We start from the raw sequence: 12,159 nt of genomic DNA, 5'->3' as shown, positions 1-12,159 counted from the left end.
GATGCTTTTACAAAAACCACAACTTCTTTTCAGTTTTAATGGATCCACAACTGCACGCAGTCAAAGGGATATGAAGGTTAGAGTCTAACTGAGTCTGGAAGACAAGGGTTGTCAGAACATCTCTGTGCAGGTGAGACAAGCCTGCGGACGGAGGAACAACAAGCTAAATAATCAGAATCTAACATTTAACATGGTTGAGGACGCCAACTCTTACTGTAAGACTACAAATGTATTAGATTATTATCTGCTGGTCTAGTTCGTTCGTGAGTTTAGCCTATAGCTGAAACATATCATGATAAACTGCATCTGAATCTACACTGAGAAATAATTAACACAACATGCAACAATTTCAATATGTTTACAGATTTACAGTTCATAAGGAAATCAGTGAATTAAAATACATAGATTATGGCCTAATTTATTTATTTCACATGACTGGGAATACAAATATGCATCTGTTGGTCACAGATACTGTACCTTTAAAAAAGAATGTAGGGGAGTTGATCAGAAAACCAGTCAGTATCTGGTGTGACCACCATTTGCCTCATGCAGTGTGACACATTTCCTTCGCATAGAGTTGGTCAGGCTGTTGATTGTGGCCTGGAATGTTATCCCACTCCTCTTCAATGGCTGTGCGAAGTTGCTGGATATTGTCTGGAAATTGAACACTTTGTCGTACACGTCGATACAGAGCATCCCGAACATGCTTAATGGGCGGCATGTCTGGTGAGTATGCAGGCCGTGGAAAATCTGGGATATTTTCAGCTTCCAGGATATGTGACAAGATCCTTGAGATATGGGGTTGTGCATTATTATGCTGAAACATGAGATGATGGCGGCTGATGAATGGCACGACAGTGGGCCTCAGGATCTCGTCACGGTATCTCTGTGCATTCAAATTGCCATCGATAAAATTACATTGTGTTTGTTGTCCGTAGCTTATGCCTGCCTATAACATAACCCCACTGCCCCCGTAGGGCACTCTATTCACAACGTTGACATCAGCAAATCGCTCACCCACACGATGCCATACATAGTGGTCTGCCATCTGCCTGGTACAATTGAAACCGGGATTCATCCGTGAAGAGCACACCTATCCAGTGTGTCAGTGGCCATTGAAGGTGAGAACAACACCCAACTGAAATCAGGTCAAGACCATAGAGAGGACGACGAGCACGCAGATAAGCTCTCCTGAGAAGGTTTATGACAGTATGTGTAGAAATCCTTTAGTTGTGCAAATCCACAGTTTCATCAGCTATGTGGGTAGCTGGTTTCAGACGATCCCACAGCTGAAGAATCTGTATGTGGAGGTCCTGGGCTAGTGTGCTTACACGTGGTCTGCAGTTGTGAGGCTGGTTGGATTTACTGCCAAATTCTCTAAAATTACGTTGGGGCGGCTTATTGTAGAGAAGTGAACATTTAATTATCTGGCAACAGCTCCGGTGGGCATTCCTGCAGTCAGCATGCCAATTGCACACGCCCTCAAAACTTGAGACATCTGTGGCATTGTGTTGTGTTTTACAGTGGCCTTTTATTTTCAGCAGCACAAAGTGCACTTGTGTAATGAGCATGCTGTTTAATTAGCTTCTTAATATGCCACTCCTGTCAGGTGGATGGATTATCTTCGCAAAGGAGAATTTGTTCACAAAATGAGAGAAATCAACTTTTTGTGCGTATGGCACATTTCTGGGATCTTTTATTTCAGCTCATGAAACATGGGACCAACACTTCACATGTTGCGTTTATATTTTTGTTCAGCATACCCCTCAATAAAGACAGCGTCCTAGGGATTTCATTCAATTTACATCCATAGTGGGAAGATCTATGCTGATCACCATCAAAGCCTCCCGTTAATGAATATTAGCTCAACTAACGGAGGAGGATGGTGGGCGGACCCCATTCAAACGGCTCAGGTTATTAGCTCTTACTAATGAAGATAGTTGATTTGGATTTCTCTGAAGTGTTTAGTCACAATATTGCTCTGCTTAACATTAACACATACAAAAATACAGCCCGTAGCGTAACCTACAACATGAGTCTAGACAACCCTCCTTAACCTTCAAACATGGACATGAGAATAAACAGAGAACATTCCATAGATACTGCTCCCTATCAACAAGTACAGAGTATTCTTGGCCGTTTGTCAAGTCTCTCTCTCCCTCTCATTATAACACAGCATTTGTATATATCCTTGCCTGACCTTTGTCTCCCTCAATCACTTACAGTATTTACTCTTTTAAAGCTCAGCCAGTAACCTCACCTAATAGGAGATGAGCGCTTCAAGAGAAGGTATTGTTTGGGGAGTTAGCTCGCTAACACCAACCCTCCTTGTAGCTAGCTCGCTAACCCTCCTTGTAGCTTGCTTGTTAACCCTCCTTGCACTCTGATTTCCACTTTGAAGATACAGCACATCCTCAGCCCCCTCACCACCCTCCTCTCACCCCGACGCAGAGGTCTCTTTGGTAGCGGGAGAAGCCTGTGAAGGTTCTCTATAAATCATTCTAAAACTTTATTAATGTCATTCAGGAGGTTGACTGTGTTGCCCCACAAAGACACTCCAGCAGGAACACTGAGATCTCAGAGGCACAACTACTAGACATGAAACACCCAGAAGAAGAAGATAATATAATTACTTATCTCGGTCAGTGAAATTGGTGCAGTAACATTAGGTGGCCACTGGCCAAGTTCTAAGCCCTATGGGACCCCTGAGGACCACAAGAGGACAACCTCTGGCTTAATGTACTGATTATTAATCTACAGTGCCTTCAGAAAGTATTCATACCCCTTGAACCCTTGTCTCACACACACACACACACACACACACACACACACACACACACATACACACACACACTGTGAAAGTGGAATTATGTTTTTAGAAATGTTTACAAAATAAGTAAAAATGAAAAGCTGAAATGTCTTGAGTCAAGAAGTATTCAACCCCTTTGCAATGGCAAGCCTAAATAAAGTTCAGGAGTAAAAAAGTGCTTAACAAGTCACATAGAGTACCACAGTATGTGTCATAATACCCATAAAACCTAGCGGTCAAACAGAGAAACGGTTCTAATTGTTTTTACACCATACATTTTCCCACTTCAAATAAGGGCTGTGTTTCATGTAAGCTTACCCTGACCTGTTTTGATAACCATGTAAATCTATCTCAGACAAAGTGACTTTTAAAATCAATATATTTGCCTGTATTTAGGATTTGTAGTCTTGCATGATGTCTACTCTGATGCTAATTAGCATTTTCAAATTGAGCCAAATATATTGATAATAGTCATCTTGTTGGAGAGAGATTTACACGGTTATCAAAATATCACGCCAGGGTAAGCCTACACAAACCACAGCCCTTATTTGAAGTATTTCTAAAATCCCCTATGGGAAAAATGAATGGTGGAAAAACCATTGGGACAAAAAAAAAAACGATTTTCCCTGTTTGACCGCTAGATGTTATGGGTATTATGACACGTCCACTGTGGAGCTTTATAAGTTGCATGGACTCACTCTGTGTTCTTTTTTTATTGACTACCTCGTCTCTGTACCCCACACGTACAATTGTCTGTCCCTCGGTCGAGCAGTGAATTTCAAACACATTCAACAAAGACCAGGGAGGTTTTCCAATGCCTCACAAAGACGGCCACCTATTGGTAGATTAAAAACAATTTAAGCAGACATTGAATATCCCTTTGAGCATGGTGAAGTTATTACTAACACTTCAATATACCCAGTCACTAAAAAGGAAATCACTCAGGGATATCAACCTTGACGCCAATGGTGACTTTAAAACGGTTTGAGTTAATGGCTGTGACAGGAGAAACTGAGGAAGGATCAACAACATTGTAGTTACTCCACAATACTAAACTAATTGACAGAGTGAAAAGAAGGAAGCCTGTACCTAATATAAATATTCCAAAACAAGCATCCTGTTTGCAATAAGGCACTAAAGTAAAACTACAACAAAAATTGGTCTAAGAAATTAACTTCATGTCCTAAGTACAAAGCGTTATGTTTGGAGCAAATCCAACACAACACATTATGTTATGGGCGTGCTTGTCATCGGCAAAGTCTATGACTGTTTTTATGATAAAAATAAACGGAATGGAGCTAAGCACAGGCAAAATCCTATAGGAAAACCTGGTTCAGTCTGGAGTTGCTTACCAAGATAACATTGAATGTTCCCGAGTGGCCTATTTACCGTTGACTTAAAATTGGTTTGAAAATCTATGGCAAAACTTGAAAATGGCTGTCTAGCAATGATCAACAACCAACTTCACAGAGCTTAAAGAATTGTTAAAGAATGTGCAAATGTTGTACAATCCAGGTGTGCAAAGCTCTTAAAGGCTTACCAAGAAAGTTTCACAGCTGTAATCACTGCCAAAGGAGATTCTAACATGTATTGACTTAGGGGTGTGAATACTTATGTAAACGAGAGATTTCCATATTTCATTTTCAATACAATTGCTAATATTTCAGTCTGTAACAACAAAATATGGAATAGGTCTTAATACTTTCTGAAGGCACTGTATATTCTATGTTCATTATTCCTTTACTGCCTGAATAAGAGCAATACGAGAGTGCCTTAACAGCAGCAGCAGTGATCTGGCAAATGGAATAATCTGGTATTAATGTGATTGGAGTTGTAGCGTGGCAGTCGTCCCTGACAACATCCCTGAGCCATCACATTACCTCTGTGAAGATTAGTTACTATAAGGGGGAAGACTCGCCATGTGGAGGTTGTCCCTCAAACATCATCCTACTAAGAGCAGAATGTAGATGTGGATGTGCTCAGAGTTTCCAGGTCTGTAACTCGGTTAGGTCAAACTCCTGGTCCTATGTATAACCCACCCTGTGAGTAGGGAGTAAACAGGAAGTGAACTCACCCTCTCCTCCTCCTCCCGGAGGTCGGGCATGGTACTGATGCAGAGCGTTACTGCGGTGATGGCCACAAACACCACCGACAAGAAGGCAAAGATCTTTCCAGGTAGTCCAGATTGAGGGTTCTCCACCATGTCGTGCAGCCTGCGCATACACCCCGCCATGCGGCTCTCCTCCTCCTCCCCCCCTCCCTCCCCGACGTGCCCCTGCCCATCCTCACAGCTCTGGGGGGTCAGGGTTGTGGTGAGCTCTGCCTCCTCCATCCTCAGCTGCTCCTTGAGCTCCTCCTGCCTGATGCGTAGCTTTCGGAGGCAGCACCACTCCAGCCTGGTGTCCTCCACGCCCCAGTAGACCAGCTCCTCCTGGAAGGACAGGGCACACATCTCCCTCAGCAGCCGCAGCCGCCCTGCCGCTAGGAACGTCACGATGGTACGGAACGCAGATGGGCTGCGGTCAAAGAAGTACTCCTGGCACCCGTCGTCGTAGTCATCACACACCTCCATGATCTCGTCCAATGAGCTACAGCCCCTCAGCCGGCCCAGCCGCGTCAGAGGGAACTCCTCCAGAACGGACCAAGGGATACGGTACCTGGTGAGAGGAAAACTCACAATGTTACCGCTGCACAATGACTTTGCACAATAGTCACTGAAATACTCTTCAAGTTATAATGCTCTTGAGCAGCAGCAAGACCAATGCCTGGATTATTTGCCTTTTAAATCTTGCACCCAAAGACTTCTGATTATGGACTATTGATTATTGAGATGAACACAGCAACTCTTGACTCTGTTGGTATTGTACCTGATCCCGCCCACGTTGATGACGGCTGATAGGTCGTTCTCCTCCTGCCCCTCATTGGGCCTCCGCAGCAGCCGTTGCCGCTTGAAGAACACACCCTTCTTAGTTACCACCTCCTGCTGGTTCTCAATGGGGAAGTGGAAGGGCGTGAACTCTTTCTCCGTGCTGCCCGCTAGGAAGGCCACCTCCTGGTACATCCCTGCTGCTCCTCTGGGTGACCCAGGGGTCCTGGTCGGGAGGCGATGGGTGGGGAGTGGGGGGGGTTCACTGACCGACTGGGTTGGCAGGGACCTCACCCATCCAGGAGCAGGGTTGGGCTCTATGGAAACAAAGCAGATGAAAGAAAGTTTAGACATAGAAATGACTTCCACTGGTTTATTGGGACGGATTACTTCAGAATCTCAGGATGAACCAGATACAAGTCACTCTTCAGGCTCCTCTTGTCCCCTCTTTCTCTCGTCACACCAACAAGTTTTGCATCAGCAGGAACCCCGATGCAGAGAGAGGAATTCGTTAAGTTGTTGTGGTATTTAACGCATCGCTGAGGCCCTAAATGAGATGTTTCTCTTTAAAGGATTGTTTATCAAGGTTCACTAAATTAAAATAAATACAGAGCAATTAGCTGTGGAATGTCGACAAAGACAAGAACAAACTGTTTGGATATACTTGGTAAAACTTCCCGTGATTAATCTTTCACGGGCCATTGACTTTGTTTATGATAACAGAAAAAGTGCAATTAATTCTGCAGCAATAATATCTTGCTTTAATCTTCTTATTCCAACATAGATTTTTATATCAGTATAACCACAGCTTCAGCTGATGAAACAAACTCCTAAAATGTGGCACTTTCCAATGGCACCTTCCAGTCTTACGACTGACAGAATGCAGCTCTGCGTAGCGAGGGTTAAATGATTCATACAAAGCCAAATTAGATCACAGTGAACTACTGTCAGCCACAAAACTCCTCTTCATGATGCAGCCTCACACTAAAACTTTAATCAGTTTCGTTCACGAGAATGTTCTGAACCTCAAAACAGGACACATTGTGACTGTTGGTGAATAAGAGGAAAACTTTACAACCTCTTCCAAATCTTTTGAGAAACTCATATATGCATATATATATACACACACACACCGTACAGTTTGAAGTCAGAAGTTTACATACACCTTAGCCAAACACATTTAAACTCAGTTTCACAATTCCTGACATTTAATCCTAGTAAAAATGCACTGTTTTAGGTCAGTTAGGATCACCACTTTATTTTAAGAAGGTGAAATGTCAGAATAATAGTAGAGAGAATGACTTATTTCAGGTTAAATTTCTTTCATCATATTCCCAGTGGGTCAGAAGTTTACATACACTCAATTAGTATTTGGTAGCATTGCCTTTAAATTGTTTAACTTGTTTTGGGCAGCCTTCCACAATAAGTTGGGTGAACTTGGCCCATTCCTCCTGACAAAGCTGGTGTAACTGAGTCAGGTTTGTAGGCCTCCTTGCTCGCACACGCTTTTTCAGTTCTGCCCACAAATGTTCTATTGGATTGAGGTCAGGGCTTTGTGAAGGCCACTCCAATACCTTGACTTTGTTGTCCTTAAGCCATTTTGCCACAACTTTAGAAGTATGCTTGGGGTCATTGTCCATTTGGAAGATCCATTAGCGACCCATTAACTTCCTGACTGGTTGTCTTGAGATGTTGCTTCGATATATCCACATAATTTTCCTGCCTCATGCCATCTATTTTGTGAAGTGCACCAGTCCCTCCTGCAGCAAAACACCCCCACATCACGATGCTGCCACCCCCGTGCTTCACGGTTGGGATGGTGTTCTTTGGCTTGCAAGCCTCCCCCTTTTCCCTCCAAACATAACGATGGTCATTATGGCCAAACAGTTCTATTTTTGTTTCATCAGACCAGAGGACATTTATACAAAAAGTACGACCGTTGTCCCTATCTGCAGTTGCAAACCTTATTCTGGCTTTTTTTATGGTGGTTTTGGAGCAGTGGCTTCTTCCTTGCTGAGCGGCCTTTCAGGTTATGCCGATATAGGACTCGTTTTACTGTGTACCTGTTTCCTCCAGCATCTTCACAAGGTCTTTTGCTGTTGTTCTGGGATTGATTTACACTTTTCGCACCAAAGTGCGTTCATCTCTAGGAGACAGAACTCCTCTCCTTCCTGAGCGGTATGACGGCTGCGTTGTCCCATGGTGCTTATACTTGCGTACTATTGTCTGTACAGATGAATATGATGCCTTCAGGCGTTTGAAAATTGCTCCCAAGGATGAACCAGACTTGTGGAGGTCTACCCTTTTTCTGAGGTCTTTCTTTTGATTGTCCCGTGATGTCAAGCAAAGAAGCACTGAGCTTGACGGTAGGCCTTGAAATATATCCACAGGTGCACCTCCAATTGACTCAAATTATGTCAATTCGCCTATCAGAAGCTTCTTAAGCTATGATATCATTTTCTGGAATTTTCCAAGTTGTTTAAAGGCACAGTCAACTTAGTGAATTTAAACATCTGACCCACTGGAATTGTGATACACTGAATTATAAGTGAAATAATCTGTCTGTAAACAATTGTTGGAAATATTACTTGTGTCATGCACAAAGTAGATGTCCTAACCGACTTGCCAAAACTATAGTTTGTTAACAAGAAATTTGTGGTGGTTGAAAAACAAGTTTTAATGACTCCAACCTAAGTGTATGTTAACTTCCGACTTCACTGTATATATTCTGTATACCTTCTGTATACCACCCCTACCTTGTCACAACACAAATGATTGGATAAAACGCATTAAGAAGGAAATAAATTCCACAAATGAACTTTTAACAAGGCACACCTGTTCATTTAAATGCATTCCAGGGGACTACCTCATGAAGCTGGTTGAGAGAACGCCAAGAGCGTGCAAATCTGCCATCAAGGCAAAAGGTGGCTACTTTGAAGAATCTCAAATATAACATATATTTTAATTTGTTTAACACTTTTTTTGGTCACTACATGATTCCATATGTGTTATTCCATACTTCACTATTGTTCTACAATGTAAAAACAAAAGTCAGTCCCTTCTCCAGCAACTGAAGTAGAGCGTTGAAAGCTGCTACACTAATGGCAAAGATGACAACCTAACGAGCTAGGGACAAGACTACAAACAGAGAATGATTTGACCTGGACACAATTTACTGCTGTGACAGGACAGACAGAAAGACAGAGGTGCATGGACTGAGAGACAGGGAGAAAGGGAGAGAGAGAGAAACAGAGAGGGAGAGAAACAGAGAGAAAGACAGACACAGTGACAGCATGACAGAGTATATGTGTTAATGCTGTAATGTGTATGCATGAAAGACAACTGCAGATTTAGAAAGTCCAGAAGAAAACAAGGTTGGGCCAGGAGTATCCATCACCTGCTGATTAAACACAGTGAAACGTGTCAGTGCGCTCCAGTGCCTGGGTGGATTGGCTCAGTAACGCTCCTTTCACACGTACTGATGTGACAACCGAGGGGAAAATAAGCTCCAGATAAAATGTCACATCTTCTGCTGAAGCCTTGTGTGTTCTAATGTATTTACCTCATGCTCTTTGTTTTATTTTACAATGGGCAGAAGGGGCACAAAAATGGGAATGGATTCAGGGTCAAGTGCAGATAATTGAGTGTGTTTGTCCAGAGTTGGGTAGGTTACTTTCTAATTCGATACATTTACTCCTTACCTGTCATCACAGTGGTCTCTGACTTGTGGTCAGACTCGCTCATGTGGAACAAACTTACATTTACGCCTTTTTTCAATGCTGAATTGAATATCATTGACAAAACAGGTATTTTTTTTGCAAACATCCTTTCTGAATTTAAAAGTAATCCAAGAAGTAATACTCTAGTTTTTCAAAAGTATCTGTAATCTGCTTACAATATTTTTCCGGGTAACTTAACTGATTACAATGAGTTTTTTTGTAATCAGATGACATGTAACTACATGTAATCAGTTACTCCCAACCCTGCGTATGTCAATAGATTTGCAACATACAAGCAGATGGAAAAAAGTTGTCTGTGTAGTGTACACAAATGTCATTGGTTAGCAATGTCAGTCAAACTGGCCCCTCCCTCTCTCTCTCTCTCTCTCTCTCTCTCTGTGTGCTCAGAAAATGACAGGTCCATAAATGCACAGAACACCACCCCTGAGAGGAGGTGGTTATGGACCGTAACATAACACCCAGGAGACCTAAAGACCATACACTGTAGTCACTTACAGGTGTAACATCTTAAATTTGATCACTCTTACTGCTAACAATTTTCCTGCACTGCATGAAATACAGATTAACTCAGTGATTTACATAAATTAACTGAAAACTTGCACTAACACACGGTTATATTAACAGAGTTGCACTTTTCATGTAGCCTACTTTTGTCCAGCTAATAGCCTAACCACCGATCAAGCAACAGTATGGACTAAAGTTAAAATGCTGTTGCTGCAGGATTATTTTGCAACAACAATATTGGTCAAATTAAGACCCTACATCTTTATAATGGACCATGTATTCATACATATAGGACCTTTGACTAGTAGTCAACATAATAATGAATGCTGAGACAGTAGCCTGGTCCCAGATCCGTTTGTGCCGTCTTGCTAGTTAGACAGATCATCAATCTGAGGGTAGTACAATGCTTGGTCCTACATGCAGGACTACTGACAGATGTGAAACACAAGTTAGTCCTCTGTGACTTTGCACTGGTGGCAAACTATAAGTAGCCTCACTCAGGTAGTGCTCACCAGTTGTGACTGCTGGAGGGACTACATCATCCTTCTCAAAAAGGAGTCCCGTGTCGTCTCTATAGTAAGATATTGTATCATACATAGCAACATGTCTACTCTACATATCCTGCCATACTAGAGTAATTTGGGCTTCCAACTTAATCTGTGATAGTGTCTGTAACAGTGCTCTGACGGTTTGGGGAAGAAGCCAATATCCATATTTGAAGGACTAAACGTTTATCTGCAGAGATAACAGAGAGCTGCTGTGCTGCTCTTTCAGCCATGGCTGTTCTAACATTGTGGAATTGGTTATTTCCTTCTTAGTGCTGCTGGTTTTTGACTGAACTACTGAAACATGGAAGCATAGTCCTGCTTCACTAACCACTTTCACAAATTCACATTTACCATAAACATTCTGAAAGCCCAAGATGGGGTAATGAAAATGACAAAACCAAAAATCCATTCTAATGAATTCACTTCAAATAGAAGTTTTCAGGTTATAAAACGTATTTTCTAAAGTCCATCTCCTGCCCCGGGGGGTTATAGAAAGGAGTTTGTGTCACTCATTTCCTTGGATGCATGATAATTGTGACCTATTTAGGCAGCCCTGAAGGGTGCATTCGTAAATTCACTCTGGCTATCTACTCCGATTTCATAGCACTCTCGTCTGAGTGTGCCAGAGCGCAGAATAACTGATGAATTTACGAACGCTCAACACCCGTTGAATATGGCCGGTGTCAGCAAATGTCGGCAAAAAAGCATAATTAAATTGTCAGCGGCACAGTTACAGTCCCCAACGCTCTGGAGAACATGAAAACAGCCTAACCAGCTCTGTTAGGGTGAGTAAAATGGTCAGAGTGAAGTGTTCTCTCATTTGTGTCTGGAAGTGGCTAGCAAGTTAGCGTGGGTGCTTGACTACTGTTGTGAGGTCAGAACTCTCGGATCAACCCTACTCCTCGGCCAGGGCGTCCAGTGTGCGCTCTGAACGCCCCTATCAGATAACATTTTATTGGTCACATACACATGGTTAGCAGACGTTAATGTGAGTGTAGCAAAATGCTTGTGCTTCTAGTTTCGACAGTGCAGTAATATCTAACAAGTAATCTAACATTTTCCCAACAACTACCTAATAAACACAAATCTAAAGGGGTGAATGGGAATATGTACACATATGGATGAGCGATGGACGTGCGGCATAGGCAAGGTACAACAGATGGTATAAAATACAGTATATACATGTGATATGTGTCACGTTCGTCGTATTGATGAGACTTGATTTGAATACATTCTTCTTTATTACAAAGAACACTAAACAAACCGTGCCACTAATCATAACGAGTGCTGACATGCAACTACACATAGACAATAACCCACAAAACCAAAATGGAAAAATGGCAACCTAAATAGGATCCCCAATCAGAGACAACGATAAACAGCTGTCTCTGATTGGGAACCAATTCAGGCCACCATAGACCTAAATTTACCTAGACAATACCAAAACCTCATTGATATACAAAAAACCCTAGACATGACAAAAACACACATACCACCCTCGTCACACCCTGACCTAACCAAAATAATAAAGAAAACAAAGATAACTAAGGTCAGGGCGTGACAATATGAGTAATGTAAGATATGTAAACATTATTAAAGTGGCATTATCTAAAGTGGCATTGTTTAAAGTGACTCGTGATCCATTTATTAAAGTGGCCAGTGATTGGGTCTCAATGTAGGCAGCAGCGTCTC

The 12,159-nt window shown here is 42.2% G+C and overlaps 1 protein-coding gene across 1 annotated transcript in view; it reads right to left on the bottom strand.

Annotated features, from left to right (window-relative positions):
• The window catches only part of LOC112264650 (potassium voltage-gated channel subfamily G member 2), a 31,005-nt gene that overhangs the window by 14,290 nt on the left and 4,556 nt on the right, over window positions 1-12,159 (bottom strand). The window contains exons 2-3 of the mRNA XM_024441403.2: window positions 5,677-5,992; window positions 4,884-5,466 (exon numbers count right to left, since the gene is read on the bottom strand). Of these exons, the coding sequence (XP_024297171.1) occupies window positions 4,884-5,466; window positions 5,677-5,870 (777 nt within the window). The 5' untranslated portion in view covers window positions 5,871-5,992. The remainder of the gene's footprint in view (window positions 1-4,883; window positions 5,467-5,676; window positions 5,993-12,159) is intronic.

Source organism: Oncorhynchus tshawytscha, linkage group LG13 (genome assembly GCF_018296145.1).
Source record: "Oncorhynchus tshawytscha isolate Ot180627B linkage group LG13, Otsh_v2.0, whole genome shotgun sequence".
NCBI lineage: Eukaryota > Metazoa > Chordata > Actinopteri > Salmoniformes > Salmonidae > Oncorhynchus > Oncorhynchus tshawytscha.
The sequence above is the reverse complement of the archived record's forward strand: the minus strand, read 5'-3'. Positions and strand labels throughout refer to the sequence as shown.